This window comes from Lotus japonicus, chromosome 3, assembly GCF_012489685.1.
Source record: "Lotus japonicus ecotype B-129 chromosome 3, LjGifu_v1.2".
Classification (NCBI taxonomy): Eukaryota; Viridiplantae; Streptophyta; class Magnoliopsida; order Fabales; family Fabaceae; genus Lotus; species Lotus japonicus.
Genome location: NC_080043.1, coordinates 34822120 through 34840297, shown reverse-complemented (window position 1 = coordinate 34840297; position 18178 = coordinate 34822120). Strand labels below are relative to the sequence as shown.

General features: G+C 39.2%; 1 protein-coding gene across 1 annotated transcript; it reads right to left on the bottom strand.

Moving 5' to 3' along the window:
* Positions 1-311: 311 nt before the first annotated feature.
* LOC130749690 (cadmium/zinc-transporting ATPase HMA2-like) lies at positions 312-3258 on the bottom strand. The gene is made up of 7 exons (XM_057603065.1): positions 2992-3258; positions 2609-2771; positions 2150-2474; positions 1843-2045; positions 1417-1619; positions 629-724; positions 312-547 (listed from the first exon to the last, which is right to left on the bottom strand). The coding sequence occupies exons 2-7, from the start codon at positions 2739-2741 to the stop codon at positions 407-409; spliced, it is 1101 nt and encodes a 366-aa protein (XP_057459048.1). The 5' UTR covers positions 2742-2771; positions 2992-3258; the 3' UTR covers positions 312-406.
* Positions 3259-18178: the final 14920 nt, after the last annotated feature.

Below are 18178 nucleotides of genomic sequence, written 5' to 3'. Positions count from 1 at the left end.
GGTTTTCAGCGGTCCAGAACCGCTGTAGATCTCGCCGCTGTAAATACATACCTACAACAGCTATTCTCTAAAATAACCGCTATACTTGAGTCTTCTTTTACAGCGGTTTCAGGCGGTAACCGCTGTATTTGATAATATATATTACAGCGGTTCCACCACGGAACCGCTGTAATTTGTTTTTTTTTTTTTTGGTTGAATTAATTACCACACCTGTTCAGCCAAAAGATCAACATTTCTTTTTTTTTTCTGAAAAGAAGATATATTGATCATAATTTAACCGAAAGGGTACACATTTCAAAAGCTATGAAAGCTCACTGCAAAATCAATACATATCACCAAACTAAAACAAGGTATAACACAGTAACATAAGCTAAAACAAGGTATAGCATATAAGCACAGTAACATCTCATGTAAACAGAACCAATAGATAACTATCCAATAGATTAAATACTAAAAACAATTGTAAAAAAACATAAGCAGCCCACTTATCTTTAACTTCACGCAATTGCTCTTCATTGTAGGAAACGAACTGACAATTTTCAAAATACTACATAACAGCATAAAAATAGAGTTAAGTTACAATTAGAGCTTTTAAAATCCAATGCGAACGCATATCAAAGTTTCTTACTTTCGTTGGGATCACAAGTTGTTGGTGAGTGATGATATCTTTCATGAACTTCATCACATAATATCCGCAATCAACACTATTAGTCTGACGAGGGCACTACAAAAGCCAAAGAATAAACACTAAATGAATGCTGTAAACTCAGATATCTTTGTTCTATATAGAAAACTTCATGTAAATAAATAGACAAGTTTATAAACAGACACTACTCCATTTTACATTAACTTAGCTACAAGTTATAGGTTGCCAGCTATATCACGAGGCAAAGGATACTTAGCAGCTACTATATCACAAAAATTACAAGTACTTACAGATTAGTGCGACAGTTCTGCAAACAATGTCTTGTTACAACAAAAGCACTACAAACTTATGACAAATTAGGACAGGTAGCATTCAATCCTAAATACTATAAAATTTCTCCAAATTGTTAGCACTTAGCATTATTACCGCTGTATATAAACGTACTAAACGGTAATAACGAGTTAATATTATACCTCAATGATATCCCACGAAATATAATTTTGTTCAACTGCAGAGAATGAGTCAAAAGTTTTATAAGTTCAAAGTTGAAGTACATGTCATAACAAGCAGTATTAGACATTAGTGCATGTTAGGAAACTAGTTCAAAAATCACAGTGAAGCCAAGATTATGGTGGACAGAAGCAAAAGCTAAGGGAAGTTGCTTCTATCAACCATGCTTTCGATTTCACCATGGTATTCAGATGAGTTTCCGAACATACACTTGTCATTAGGTTGTTGGTTAATTAGAGTACAGATTACTGTGAAAATACCTGGCTCTGCTCAAATTTAGCAACCTGAGCACTATCGCCTGTCAGCATGGCTGATCGCACACCTAATGAGTTTAGCTCTTCTATTGCTTCCAAAGCACCTGATCTGCAAGCATCAACTAGGCAGAAGACTCCAACTAGAGTTGGCTCACAACATTGTTTTTGGGTTGAAGTCTCGTGACTTTGAACTTGCATGTGGCTATTGACTATAAACATGATAAAATGATTCAACATAGTGCATATACTAACAAATTAAATGATAAACATGTGACTATGAGCAATGAAGCAGATAGAATATTGAAATCAACCTGAATTGCACCCAAAGGGGACTATAGATCCACTCTTGAATTATTGATCTTGTCATAAATTACACATGCTAAAATTAGAAATCCTACAAGAATTAGACTAAAGGCACTGTTTTGTAATCACCTCTTTCACAGCCAGCTCTGACAGCAATTCTCCTATTGCCTATATAGACATCTATCTCATCAATTGTACCAGAAATTCCTGCCCCTGGAAAATTTTGAAAGTTCTCCACATTTTCAGGCACTGGTTTTATAGAGTGCAACAATCCATATTCCACTAGTGCAGCTGCCATTGGATGACTTGATTTACTCTCAATACTTGAAACCCTTCAATGTTTTCATTAACAAAATCCAGTTAGTCTTCAAAGAGTTATAAATTAATCTCTAAACACAATGGATTGACATTTTTATGTTTAATTAATAAAAGTTACCAGTATAATAAGGTCTCAATGCTAATGTCATCTACAGCACAAAAATTTGTCACTGAGAACTCTCCTCTTGTTATTGTGCCCGTTTTATCAAAAGCCACTATCTCAATTCCAGAAAGTGTTTCGAGATAATCTCCACCTTTCGGCAGTAATCCACTTATTGCAGCTTTTGTGAGAGCACAAAAGACTGCAACAGGTGTGGAGAGGATGAGAGCACAAGGACATCCACTCAATAAAACTACAATTGCTAGATGAAACCAAGGCTCAATATCAGGAACTCCTAATGCAACCGGAACCACAGCAATGCTAGCTGAAATCAAGGCAACCACTGCCATAGAACAAAAATCGATGCAAACATATTTAGCAATCTAAGTATAACACTGAAAGTGAATTTAACAATTAGTGAAGATTTTTTTCCCATTTCCTCAAACAGAAAAGTTTGTCTATGTACTTGATACTTACCAGGAATATAGTACTTTGAAAAATTATCTATGAATCTTTGTGCTCGAGATTTTCTGCTAGAAGCCTCTTCAACCAGTTTTGACATTCTTGCCACCACTGTGTCATTTGCAACTTTCCCCCATGCCCCCCACATAGAAGATTTCAGTGAATGATTTGAAGCTACCTAATTGATATTTGAACTGATACTCTTAGCTGTAAAGCCAAAATTGAAGCTACCTAATTGATATTCATAACCAAACACAGTGTGAATAGAACAAACAAAAGATTAATAGCATAGAGTATGGAGAAAATTTCAGGAAATTTCAACAGCAGCAAAACCAACTCAGACCCTAGGCTGCAGTTACAAAAATGAAGAACATCATAGCATCAGATCAAAGTATTACCTTATGAGGAAGAGGAAAATTGCTTGTGGAGAGGATTGAGGAACAATGGAAGGTTGATAATGAGAACAGGGCAACAACCGTGCAGGAAGCGACCCAAAACAAGAGAGGCAGCGGCGCAGCAGGGACGGAGGCAGAGGCGGCGGCGGCGGAAGGGATGGAGGCGGCGAAGGCAAGGACGGCGGAGGCAGGAGGTGGCGAGGGCTTTGAGAGAAGTAGCAGGTCGAGATTACGTTGTGAGGTAGCAGAGTGGTGAAAGATGTAACTGGTAAAAAATAAGGGTTTGCAGTTATAGATGTAATTTTACAAAATCAATATAGAAAATAATACTTATATATACAAAACGAATAAACTGACAAAAAGCGTGTAACAGCCTAGTGGAAAGGACTCATTATATTTTCTGTGGTGCCTCACTGCCTCGGGTTCGAATCCCACACAGAACAATTTTTGAACCAATTTTTAAAGAAATCAACTAAATTTTATATTTATACTATAAATTGTACAAATCTATCATAAAGTGAATCTAGCTTAGTGGAAAGACTATTGCGTTTTATTAAGGGAACCTGGGTTCGATCCATGGAACCTGAATTCTTGATTTTTATTATTTATGTTACTTTTACAGCGGTTAGTTTAATAAACGCTGTACGGTTAGTTTAATAAACGCTGTAAATAGTGGAACCTATTTTTTACAGCGGTCAGCATATAAACCGCTATAAAATCCTATTACCGCTCCGTGTTTTCATGTTTACAGCGCCTTCTAAGAGAACCGCTGTTAAAAGGTAATGCTTTTACAGCGGTTAGTTTAATAAAACGCTGTAATAGCCCATCAACCGCTCTGTGTTTGTGTTGTTACAGCGGCTGCTACCTAAACCGCTGTAAAAGGGGCGCTGTAAAAGCCCTTTTCTGGTGTATTGATCGTTTTTCACTTCTAGATTTTAAGTTTTTAAGTTTTAGTCGGCATCCTTAGGGCTCTCGCCTTGTTTCTTGCTTAAAGACACACTTAGCTCTCATGCTTCTAGCTCGGTGTCTTGTGGACTAGGCGAGACCCCAGGGTCCCTCGCCCAGGAGACCTGACCTTGGGCGGGGGACGCGCCATGACCTTGGGCCTCCCTTCCCGAGGCCCAATTGGCCCATTTGGATAGGATAGATGTGCCAAAGCCCAACTCCACCTCTATAAATAGGAGGGGAATATCAATTGTAAGGGACTCTTAGCTCATTTGAGAAATAATAGCATTGAAATTCAGTTATATTTTCTCTCTCTAAGCGGTTAGAGCTTCTCTCTCTAAGCATTCACATCACTTTCCTCACATTTTGGGTACTACATTTCCTCTCTATGTTCTAGCACGGAACAAAACCGTTTTTAATTACCTATTTAAAGTTAGTCTAATATAAATAACATTAACCGCTAAATAATTTCCTTTTATAAATTGAAAAAAAAAAACGTTTTCCATAGTGAGCAATTAAATGCATAATAAGTCATTGTTAAAAGCAATTAATTACATTTTCCCATTTTGTTTCTTTTTAAAATTTACGTGATTTGTGCACATATTAAATAGTTTTTTCATTCATTATAAAATGCTTTAAATTATTAACGTAATTTATATTCAAATCATAAAAGACATTAAATGCTATATAGAATAAATAATAAAGTCAATTTTTTTAAATAAATCTGCTGAATTAATTACTTACATATATTTTTTCCTTACTAGAGGAAATCAATTAATTACTTCTTTAATTCATCTAATTATTTATTTAAAAAATTAAAATTCGAAATTAATTAATTATTTCTTTAATTTCCTTATATAAAAAATTAATGACATTTTCCCGTTTTGTTTTTTTTTTTAAATTTAGGTGATTTGTGCACTTATTAAATATTTTTTTCATTCATAAAAACATTCTATAAATTAGCAATAACATTACCTGCGAATTAATTTCCTTTTATAAATTAAAAAAAACTTTTTTTAGAGTCAGCAATTAAATGCATAATTCATTTGTAAAAGCAATCAATGACATTTTCTCATTTGGTTTCTTTTTAAAATTTACCTGATTTGTGCACTTATTAAATCAGTTTTTCATTCATTAAAAAATTCTTTGAATTATTGACGTAATTTGTAATCAAATCATAAAAGACATTAAATGCTATATACAATAGATGCTATAATCAATTTTTAAAAAAAAAAAACCTGCCGAATTAATTATTTACTTAATTTTAGTTTGTTATAAGAGGAACTTAATGAAATACTCATATAATTCATCTAATTATTTATTTAAAAAAATTTAATTCGAAATTAATTAATTATTTCCATTAATTTCGCTATATAAAAAATTAATGACATTTTTCCGTTTTGTTTCTTTTCAAATATTACGTGATTTATGCCTTTATCAAATAGTTTTTTCATTCATTAAAAAATGCTTTAAATTATTGACGTAATTTGTAATCAAATTATAAAAGACATTAAATGCTATATACAATAAATGCTATAATTAATTGATAAAAGACATTAAATTCTAATTATAATAAATGCTATATTCGATTTAAGAAAAAAAAATTAAATAATTAATTACTTCTTTAATAAATTGATTTTTTATTTAAGGAAATTAATATTCAAAATTAATTAATTATTTCCACAAATTAACGGTTGAAAACATTTCCTTTTATTAATAACAATAAAACTAATTGCCGAATTCATTTCCTTTTATGAATTAAAGAAAAATGTTTTTAATAGGTATTTTAGTCATTATTTCCAAAATTAATGTTAGTCAAATATCAATAACATTGAAATCATTTTCTTTTATAAATCAAAAGAAAAAACGGTTTTAAAATAAATTCATATTTAGTCAATGGTAAAAATAATAACTACTATATTATGTTTTATTTTCTTTTTAAATTATTGTGATTTCTGCACTTATTTAATGATTTTTTAATTCATTTTAAAATTGCTAAATTTTAATTACTTATATAGATCAAAATACGACACGTATTAAATGCTGATTAATCAATTATCATTGTATTAAATTAATGTCATTATTTATAGTAAATTACTAACAACATTAATAATTGTATTTGATTAAGATATATTTTAGTCAATTACTAAATAACATTAAATACTTTTAAAAATTATTTTCAATTCAGTAATTATTTAAAAAATTGAATTTAGTCAAATATCATTAAAAGTTAGTCAAATATCAATAAAATAATTGCTGAATTCATTTCCTTTTATGAAAAAATATTTGTTGTTAATACACATTTTTTTCAAACTAATACGCATATTTAATTATTCTTTAATATATTAATTTTCTTCAATTAAAAAATTACAATAAACGCTGTTATGCTGATTTGTTCATAATCATGACCTGTAATTCAAAATGGAAGGAAATACATGATCATGTCACTGCAAGAGGACATCGAGCAGATGAGAGACCGGACATCGTCTCCCGGGTTTTCAAAATGAAACTTGACAATCTAATGAATGATTTAAAGAAGGAACCAATATTTGGAGAGGTTCACCCAGCTGATTACTTCAAAATCTTCTTTTTTTTTAATCTACTAATTTCCTCATAATTTTTAGAAAACCATTAAATGCTATGTATAAAAAAATGTTATACTCGAAACTTTTCATAGAAACCTTTTGAAATAACATATTTAATGATGTAATGATTATTTCAAAATTTTATTCAAATATCATAAAAATTAATGTTAGTCAAAATATTAATATCATTAAATCCTTTGATTTTACTTATTTCTGAGTTTAAAATACATTCATGATTAGTCAACGGTAAAAACATTAAATGCTAAAATATTTTCTTAAAAAAAGGTTTTAATAAACATATTTGATTGTTTTTAATTACATTAATTTTTGGACCAATTATTATTAGACATTTAATGCATGCGTTCACAAGAAATGCTATATTCGAAACTCATTTAAAAATCCTATTGACTCAAACTATTTAATGATGATTTCAAATTGTGTATATAGTCAAATATCTAAAACTACTAAATTCTGAATTAATTTCCATTTATAAAAAAAACTATTTTAAATACAATAAATTAATGATGCTCTAATACATTGATTTTTAATCAATTCATAAATTTTATAATATATTGCTTTCATAAAAAATTATTTTTAAAACGCAAGTTTTAAAATGCAAGTTTAATTGTTTATACTGTTTCAAATAGTTAACTTTGACATACATCAATGGTAAATAAAAGTAAGAAGTTGAATTAAATGAAATACATAATATTTTAATTCTGACTAATTAATAAATTATATCTTCTATTTTACTAGATATTTTATTTTATTTTAATTTGTTATTATAATAGTTTTTAAAGCTAATTATTAAATTATCAAATATTAATTTTAGTTAAACACATAAAAAAAATTTATACAAAAAAAAATGGTTTGTTTCACCTAATAAACTCATGATGCAAAATGCATTAATGTCTAGACGAAATTATGCTATATTTTAAATATTCTATTACTAATTTATTAATGCATTTATGTTTTTCTATTTAGTCATTGCTTCCACATAATTAATATAATAATAAATTAATTAATTTATTACATGTATGTATACAGTTGAGTTTCAAAAAAGAGGGCTACCTCATGCTCATATGTTGATTTGGCTGTTAGAGATTGCAAATTGAGAACAGGGAGCGACATTGACAAAATTATATCAGCAGAGTTATCGGACCCTTCATTGTATTCTTCTTTATCAAATGCTGTTTCCAATTTCATGATGCACGGACCATGCGGTTTAGAAAACAAGTCTTCTTCATGTATAAAAGCTGGGCGTTGTGAGAAATTTTTCCCAAAGGATTATGAAGATTCAACAAGGATTGACGAGGAAGGGTATCCAAAGTATAAGAGAAGGCAAACTAAAATAACTCTAAGCAAAAAAGGGGTCAATTTGGATAACAGATATGTGGTGCCTTACAACCCACAACTTCTTATTAGGTATAAGGCCCATATCAATGTTGAATATTGCAATAAATCAAATGCAATAAAATATTTGTTCAAGTATATGAACAAGGGTCCTGATCGTGTTTCAGTTGAAATTTCTAATCGTGCTAAAGACACAAACGAAGATGAAGTAGTAGATTAGATAAAACAGTATTATGACTGCTGGTACTACTTATCTCCATGTGAAGCAGTGTGGAGAATTTTCCAATTCTATATTCATGACAAGTGGCCCCGAGTTCATAGGCTAGCCTTCCATTTACCTAATGAGCAGTCAATTATGTTCAAGGATTACGAAAGAATTGATAGAGTTGTTCAAAGAAATGAAAATCTGGATACCATGTTCATGTTCTTAGCATGGTTTGAAGCAAACAAAAAAATATCATGCTGGTCAAAATCTAACCTATGCAGAATTTCCTCAAATGTTCGTTTATGCCCATGATGCAAGGTTATGGAAAGTCAGGAAACAAGGTTTTGCAATTGGAAGGTTGACTTATATCCCTCCTGGTTGCAGAGAAATTTTCTACATGAGACTATTGCTCACTATCCAGAAAGGATGTTCGAGCTTTGATGATGTGAAGACAGTTCATGGAAAACTTTTTGAAACATTTTGAGATGCATGTTATGTTATGAGGTTGCTAGCTGATGACAAGGAGTTCATAGATGCAATTAAGGAATCAAGCGAACTAGGTTCTGGTCACCAGTTAAGACGGTTATTCACTACTTTGCTATTCATGTGCATAATGTGTAGACCAGATTTGGTTTGAAATGCTACATGGAGATTACTTGCTAATGAAATCTTGCATGAAAGAAGAAGAATGCTTCAAATACCAAGTTTTCAAATACCAAGTTTTCCAAAAATTATAATTTCAGAGAGAAACACCCTGGATACTTTGTTATGGTGTGCACCAAGCTATTAGCATCCCTATAGACATGACTAACAAAAAGAAAAAAAATGTATAAGACTTAATGATATTCATATTAAATGAAATTACTTAGACATTAAATTAAATTAAATTACAAACATTCAAATTTTATTCAATGATAAAAATATTCAATAAAAAACGTTTCTTAATGAAGATATTTAATTTTTTAATGCATTTGTCAATCAATACAAAAATTAACGGACTTTGTTCCTTTTCCTTACCAAAAATTTATTTAATAAACCTAATTAATGAATTTTAAATACATTAATTATTACATTAATTGTCAACAAATACAAAAATATAACGGCTTGTGTTTCTTTTACTTCCTCCGTTCCTATTTATCTGTCCAGGAAGAGAATATTCACACAAATTAAGGAAAGAAATTAATTATGTTGATTTTTATTAAAGTATTATTTGTTTTCCTATATCACCCTTTAAAATGTATTTTATTGTTCTATCCATGAACATTGAGATGAGGTACAGTACCTATAGTGTAAGGAACGCGATGTGAGATTCCTAGAGAGAATGAGAGCGTAACCGCTTTAGAGAGAGAAAGTAACTGAATTTCAATCTTGTTATTTCTCAAATGAGGTAAGAGTCCTTTACAATTGGTATTCATCCCCTATTTATAGATGTGGAGTTGGGCCTGGCGCCTTTAACCCTTCCTAATGGGCCGGTTAGGCCTCTGGGTGGAGGCCCAAGTCCTTGGTCCGCTCGTCGCCCTGAGCTGGCGCTCTTGGGCGAGGGACCCTGGGGTCTCGCCTAGTCCAGAAGTCCACAAGACACCGAGCTCGAAGCATGAGAGCTAAGTGTGTCTTTAAGCAGAAAGACTAAGGCGATGGTCATGAGAAACTAATTAATGCTAAAACTTAGAGTCTAATAACGGAGAACAATGGCCAACATGGCTCAGTAATTAAAACTTCAAAAATTAACTTCTTGCTATGTTCCCCTGGCGAATCAAGTCCACAAGTGGACTTGTGGTGATGGCGCTTGGTTTGCTTGCCTTGTCACAGTTATGCACGTGCTCTGAATCGTGATATTTTGACGTGTGTTAAGCCTGTGGCGCGCGTAGCGCCCCAGAGTGGTGCAAAGGTCAGCAAATCTGCGGAATCTCAACTGCTATCTTTGAAACGTCTCTTCAAATCATAGTAAAACCTACCAATTTGAATTCGAACCAATAAGCTTCAGCCGTTGTAACTTTTCATTTGATCTGTTGCCCCTGTTTCCCGAAATTCGCGCACACTTCCTTGAGTAATTATTCCACCTTTGCCATGATGGGGCACAATTTCCAAACCGCTGCTCATCCACCTTTTAAATTCTCCCTCACCCCCTCATTCTCCACTTCTGGAATCCTTACAATCTGCTAAAGTTGACAACATTGCGCCCTTTCCGCTTTTCATCCTTATTCTTCCCATTAGCAGAAATGACTTCCCAACGCCGTACCAAAGGATCCTCCCGATCCCGCAGCGCCGCTCCCGCATCTCCTCCCTTGGTTAACCCTCCTCCCCCCAGAGGACTTACCCTTATTGAGAGCGAAATCGACTCCTTCTGGCACCGGGTTTTCGCCACTCTGCCCCAGTCCACGAACAAAACCCCCACTCAAGGAGCCATTTGTCAACCCTCTGAGCAGTCCTCTGACGAGTCTGTTACCGAGATAGCCCGCCAGGCAGGTGGGCTTTGCCATGAGAAGTCTCTTGAAGATGTTCTCCTCACCAGGCGATGCATAAGCATCCGCCGGCCCTGGCAACATCGCACTGTTGAACAAGGCGTGGAAAAACCCCACTTCTTCTACGTCTACGATTACTTTTTCCTCGACCTGGGGATCAAACTACACTTCTCCCCCTTCCTTCGCCAAGTGATGAGGGAAACTAACGTGGCTCCAAGTCAGCTCCATCAGAACGCTTGGGCCTTTATTCGGTGTTTCGAGATTCTTTGCAACGTCGTTGGTCTTGAAGCGAAGACTGCCCACTTCTTCTACTTCTACGCCGTTGAACCAAAATCTTTGAAGACCCCGACCCCCGGGTGGATCTCTTTGAAATCTCATACGGGCTGGCAGCGCCTCTTCCCCTACAAGAGCAACGTCAAGAAGGGACCTGGGCGCCGGTATTTCCGCATAATCGTGCATCCTACTTACCCTGAAGCTTTCACCCTTCGGGACGGGACTGCTCTGTTCCCCTTCTACTGGACCAAGAGCCCTCGCGACGTTCCGTTGTCGTCAGATGCATTGCTGAGTGATGATGATAAAGTCATTCTCGGCTTTTTCGCTGGGCTCCCCATCCTCGAGTGCTCATAGTTGCTTGAAGCCGCTCACAAAAACACCCTACACTCATTCCTAGAAGGAATGAACTTTACTGAAGCCGCACTGAAGCACGCCCTTGCTGCTAAAGCGTTTGAGTTCCCTCCCGTTTTTAACACTAATGGAATCAAGAGGAAACACGCTGCCGCAGATGTCGATGCCGAGACCGCCGCTTCCCCTTCAAAGAAGCGGACCAGAGGATCCACCTCGGTTGATCCCACGCTTGGATCTTCGATCGATGCCGCTCCTTCTGAAACGGTCGGGACAGCCCCAAATGTTGTTGCTCCTAGGTCTGGCGAGTTTGTGCCAGACACCGTCCCTCCGCTGGAGATTGACGAGTTGGCCCCGAGGCCTACAGATGACGCTGCTCAACCTTCCCCCACAAGAAAATCCCAAAAATCAAAAGGGGGCGACCCTGGCACAGATGGAAAGTCAGGGGTCGTGATTCCCTAGCCCCAAAAACTGAAAAAGAAAAAGAAAAAGGTCAAGAGAGCCAAGGTCGCCAAGACCGGTGAAACATCTGCTCCGCGTCAAGGCATGGTGGGCGAGGATGGGCCTAACTCCAAGGGCGAGGCAGGACCCTCGCCCCTTCCCAAGGAGGGTGAGGCAGGACCCTCACCCCCTCCCAAGGAGACTCTTGTTGGTCAAAGTGTTCCCAAGGGCGCTGCCTCTGATTTCCCTCAAACAATCCTCCCTTTTGACCATCCATCCCAACAAGCTGGGGCAAGCTCATCCAGGGCCTCCCCGGTCCACACAGTGGGTCGTAGTGATGAGGATCAGGCTCCCGCCGCCTCACCTTCTCCTCGCCCTTCTTCCCCCGCCACCGGGGATCTGAACGCTGACGAGAAGGAAAGCTCTCCTTTAAACCAGCAACCCACTCCTGTCGAATTTATGCTGACTGATCCTTTCTTCGGTAATATGAAAGGAGCTGAAAATCCTGACCTTGATGGTATGGCACAAGAAGCCATTTCGAGCCTTTTGCGCGCGAGGTGTCTCTTCGCCAAGTTATCCCAGGATTCAGCCTCAGCCGCTGAAGTTGAAGAGCTCCACCAGAAGGCTGAGATTTATCGTCTCGCCACACTAGAGGCGTATGGGGAGCGTGACAGGTTGCTAACTCAGGTGGTGGCCCAGACTACAAAGCTGAACAATTTGGGAATCGAGATGAACGGTTGCGAGACCGACTTATCCGCCTGCGAAGAGAGAATGGAGGACTTAAAGGACAAGCGGGATGATCTGCAGAAGGAGTTGGAGGCGAAGAGCGAGGCGATCACCGCGAGTAGGGCCGCATGCATTGTTAAGGACAAGGAAATCGCGTTCCTACGCAGTGAGTTGGCATCGACGAATGAGTCTCTCGCCAAGGTGAGGTCTCAACTAGAGACAAAGGCCAAAGTTGTTGTTGATGCAGAAAACCGTGCGGACTCCGAGATCATCCCGCTCTCTTGGGAATCGAGATGAACGGTTGTGAAACCGACTTATCCGCCTGCGAAGAGAGAATGGGGGACTTAAAGGACGAGTGGGGTGATTTGCAGAAGAAGTTGGAGGTGAAGAACGAGGCGATCGTCGCGAGTAGGGCCGCATGCATTGTTAAGGACAAGGAAATCGCGTTCCTGCGCAGTGAGTTGGGATCGACGAACGAGTCTCTCGCCGAGGTGAGGTCTCAACTAGAGACAAAGGCCAAAGATGTTGTTGATGCAGAAAACCGTGCGGACTCCGAGATCAGAACTCTCCGAGCAAGGTTAGTGGTCGGGGCTGCTGCTGAGACTGTGGAAGAGCGCGGCCGTGGTTTTTTCCTCGCCAAGGCCCAAGTTCAGTATCTTTATGAAGGAATCAACCTCGGCGGAATGGGAGACTTCAAGAAGGTTACCCCCCACGGATTGGTCGGCCCTGATGGCCCCTCAGGCTTCACAGCTGAGTATTTTGCGGCTGCTGAAAACGCAAGGGAAACAGAAAACGTTAATGCAGTTTGAGTATTTTGTATTGATTTTTTCTTACCTTTTGCAATTAACATTGCTCTGTGTTATTTAATGGAAGTTTGTCGCGATTTCACTTATCCATTTTTTTTTGTGTTCGCCCATGTGCCTTTAAGCTTTGTATTTTGTGCTCGTGTAGCGATTTGGAATGTGTGCCGGTGGAAACTAGGACTTTTGCTCAGTCTGGGACTGAGGCTTTTCTTCACACCGATATTTCCCGTAAAAGCAGGTGTGGCCTTGCCGGTTTTGTCCCGGCGAGGACTTACAGTTGCTAGGGACCCAATGGCCATGTAGGTTTACCCAGAATTATGCATAGTTTTATTCTCGCCCATATTTCGGGGAGGTCTCGTTTGCCCATATTTCGGGAAGACTTTTGGGATAAGCAGCTTATCCCGAGATAAGGAGCTTATCCGCACACATCGCCAACGAGAGGTCAGCGATTCGCGCCGGACTTTCTGGAGCAATCCCCAAACATCAAGGTCGTGTTGGGATTGCCACCTTCAGGAAATTTTTCCCACCGGACGAACGTGACATGTTAGTTGAGTTGCTATCTGGGTAGCAGCGGTTCGCGCCGGACTTTTCCGGAGCAATCCCCAGACATCAAGGTCGTGTTGGGATCGCTAACTTCAGGGAATTTTTCCCACCGGGCGACCGTCGTATTATAGTCGAGCTAGGAGTATTGCTTGAGAATATCCTTTTGTATTCGATTTGTGAAAGATTTTACATCGAGGGATGCCTCATTAAAAAACTCCCGTGTCGGAGAAAAGAGTGCATCTTTATTTTTGGTCCTAATTTTTTGGTTCCTTCGCTGCGTCCTCGCTCCTGCTTCCTACATGCTTCCGCTTCCAGCCCCTCAGGTCAAAGTATCACTCCCATCACCTCCTCTTTCGATCCTGACGTGCTCACCACCCACTCATTGTTATTGCAGGGTTGGTTTCTTTCCCCGCCCGCCTCGTGGTAATGAGGAACTTCTCCTATCTTGCCTTTTTGCTTGTCGCGCTGGGATGTCCCTGGCTTGAAAGCTACCGAACCCACCGACTTTCAATATCTTGCCTCTCTTTTTCCTTTACCTGGGCGACGACTGACGGGGTTCCCTCCCCTCGCCTTCTTCTTGTCCTTAGACCGTTCGCGCGCCCCGTTATCGCTTTTCCCGTCGTCGCCTTGCTGGATGATTGGCTGATCCATTCCCTGAATTGCCACCCCTTTTCTCTTTTGTTCATCTCGCCCTGTATTTAGGAGATTCAGCTTCCTAAACATTGTTAATCCCCAAAGCGTTGGGTCCTTTGGACTCCAGCTAAAGAGGTCGAAATTGTCCTCTACTAGCTTCTCCAGGCGCCTCTCTTGGCTGACCGTCAGCCTGGGCTCGATCGCCAGCACCCCTCTGCTGAATTTATACGCCTCTAAATCCGCGACCACACCTGCCCAACGCTCTTCCGCATGAGCGTCCGTGAACTGTCCATCCCTGCCCGTCCTGCCATCTATCCTAACATGTCCTTGGCTACTCCCTGACCTTGCTATCCCTCTGTAAATCATCTCCTCCAATCTCCCCTGTCTGTCTTGATTAACTTGGATGACCTCGACCTCATGACACCTGTGTCCCTCGCCAGCTCCCTTTTTTCCATATAGACTGAGACAATTGTTATAACATTCTCTCGCCCTCCTTTGATCAACCACAATCTTTCCCACTCTTCCACACATCAGTGGGTATTTCACTGCCAGGTGAGCTGTCGAAATCACCGCGCAGAGGCGATTGAGCGTGTTCCTTCCAATGATGACGTTGTATGACGCTACGACCTGCAATACAAAATACCTTACGCGGAGGAGCTTGGCGTTTTTGTGGACACCAAAAATTGTGTCCAAATCTATATATCCGCGTACCCAGACTTGCTCGCCCGATAAGCCTACCAACGTTCCTGTGTAGGGCATCAAATCTTTGTCTGTTAGTCCCAACTGATCAAATGCATCGCCGTAGATAATGTCGGCAGAGCTCCCCTGGTCTAAGAGAACTCGCCGCACATTGAAACTAATGATCCTGATCATCACAACCACAGGATCATCTTTGTGCGTTTTGATCCCCTCGAAATCCGTGGATGATATCACGATATCCGGATGCTGGAAACCAAATGGGGTCTCATACTGTTGCACTGATGTCACTGCTCTTACGTGCCTTCGTCTCGCCGAGGTCGTGTCTCCGCCTCCACTAAAGCCACCCGCAATTGTGTTTATTGTTCCAACTGGCGGCTCAAGATCCTTATTAAAGGTTTCTTCCGCCCCCTTCTTCCTTGTCGCCAGTGTTTCGTTTTTGTCAGTGGTTCGCGTACGGGGGTGGTCGTCCCTCCGGCGGTCATCCTGCTGGCGGCCCCCTTTGTACCGGCTTCCCTGCTGCCGTTCTCCATTCCACCTATCGCTACAGTCATTCATCTGCGATCGCCCCGCCCGAATGAGTCTCTCAATTTCGTTTTTCAGTGTAAAGCAATCCCCTGTGTCATGGCCTGTTGAGCGGTGATACTCGCACCACTTTGTTTTATCCAACGCCGCTCGAGGCGTGTCGGTCTCCTTCTCGCCTCCTCAACTGCGTGGGTCGCCTTGACCTCACAAAGTAGTTCCGTCAAATGTGCATTTAGTTCCGTCAAATGTGCATTTAGAGTCAGCCTGATGCCACGGTCTGTGGCGCTCAAAATTTTCCCTCTTAGGGTACAATGGCTCCTTCACAGCCTTTTCCCTTGTCCTCACCTTCCTGTCTAGCCTCTTGCTGCCCTCCCTTTTCTCCTTACTTTGTTTTCCTTCTGGCGATGCGTCCCTCTATTCGCCATCCTTCTCATTTTTCGCGCGCCTTCTCTTGAAAGCATCATCCTCCTCGTCCAGAATGTAGGTGTTCGCTCGCGCGCGGATCTCTGCCATGGACCGAGCTGGCTTACGGCTCAATTTGCTATTCAGCTTCCCTGGCTGCAACCCGTTCTTGAAGGCACGCGCACAAGCATGCGGCTCTGATTCCTCAATCTTGACGGACGTCGCGCTGAATCGTTTCACGTACTGCTCCAGAGTCTCACCCTCGGACTGGCGAACATTGTACAGGTCCTCAATTGTCACCTGCTTGGTTTTACTGGCGGAAAACTGGACGATGAACTTTGATGAGAAATCACGAAAATTCGTGATCGATCCTCGGGGTAGAGTTGTGAACCACGCCATGGTTGTGCCTTTGAACGTAGCTGGAAACATCCTACACTTTACTGCGTCGGAAGCGGCACTAATTACCATTTTTGTGTTAAAGTATAGCAGATGCTCCTTGGATCAGCTTTCCCGCTATACGTTTGAAGGACAATATTCTTCATGTTATTCGGGATAGCCAACTCCCTCACCGCCGCCGAGAACAGCTCAAATTCAGCCACGGCTTCCGCTTCGCACTCCCCTTCATCCTGTTGCTCGTAACGATAATATTCCAACTGTTCCTGTAAGTAATCGTTTCGCTGCCGTATATCATCGATGCTACGGACCAAGCGCCTCCAATCTTGTCCGGAGATCGGTGCTTGAGGTGCCGGAATCTCCTCTTCCGAAGCTCCGGGGGAATGCACCGGTGACCTCTGCTGCTCCGGTGAAGTTGGCGGAGAAGGTAGTGGAGGCATTGGAGAAGGAGGAGGCGGAGGTGGAGGTGGACGTGGAGGTGGTGGCGGAGGGGTTAATTGATCGGTTTCTTCACGGTGAACCTGCTCGCGTCGCGGCCTTCCTCTCACGCGACGCCGAGGTGAACCGCGTCGCCGCGCCTGATCTTCGTCGTGTCGTCGACGACGTGTTTCCATCGATCGAAAAATCCATAAATCGAAGAAAATCACACAGAAAATCGAACTTCTCGGGATCAAATCGCAATCCACGTAGTCCGGGAATCAAAATCTACCATTTTCCACAGACGGCGCCAAATGTTCTATCCATGAACATTGAGATGAGGTACAATACCTAGAGTGTAAGGAACGCGATGTGAGATTCCTAGAGAGAATGAGAGCGTAACCGCTTTAGAGAGAGAAAGTAACTGAATTTCAATCTTGTTATTTCTCAAATGAGCTAAGAGTCATTTACAATTGGTATTCATCCCCTATGTATAGATGTGGAGTTGGGCCTGGCGCCTTTAACCCTTCCTAATGGGCCGGTTGGGCCTCTGGGTGGAGACCCAAGTCCTTGGTCCGCCCGTCGCCCTGAGCTGGCGCTCCTGGGCGAGGGACCCTGGGGTCTCGCCCATTCCATTTATCTTTCTTCATTTATTGTTTTTGTAAGGGTATTTCTTGGAAAAACATCAATTAATGCTCTCTTGAAACTCTAAGTGGACAGATATATCGGAACAAATTTTTTTCTTCAAAGTGGACATTTAATAAGGAACGGAAAGAGTACTTTTTAAAAAAAATGTTTTCAATAAACCAAATTAAGGTATTTAAAATAAATTAATTTCGTATCAATGATAAAAACATTAATTATTATATTATTTTCCTTTTTAACAATTTTTTTTTCAACACACCAATTTAATGGTTTTAAAATTCATTAATTATTGGTCAATTAATAATAAAAACCATTAACTACAAAATTTCGTTCCTTAAAAAGAAAGCGTTTTTTGCACACCAATTTAATGTATTTTAAATAGCTTAATTTTTTTCAATGATGACAAAATTAACTATGACATATCATCTCCGTTTATAAAAAATATCGGTTCAAATACAAAAATTTTAATGGTTTTAAATGCAAAATTATTATAACTCTATTAACGCTATATATATTACTTTCATTTTAAAAAACGCATTTAGAATTCAATGTCTTTCCGTGTTAGTAAATGCATTACTTTTTATATAAGGAAAAAAGCCGTAAAATTTAATATCCAATTTAGTTTTAGAAAAAATAATTAAATAAACTTGTTTAATTTTTTTCTAATAAATTAGTGAAAATCAATCAATATTAACATTAACTACCATAGTCATTTCCTTTTTTATAAATAAAACCCATATTTAATATACACGTTCAACGGTTTTTCAAATAATTTGATTTTTAGTCATTGATTTT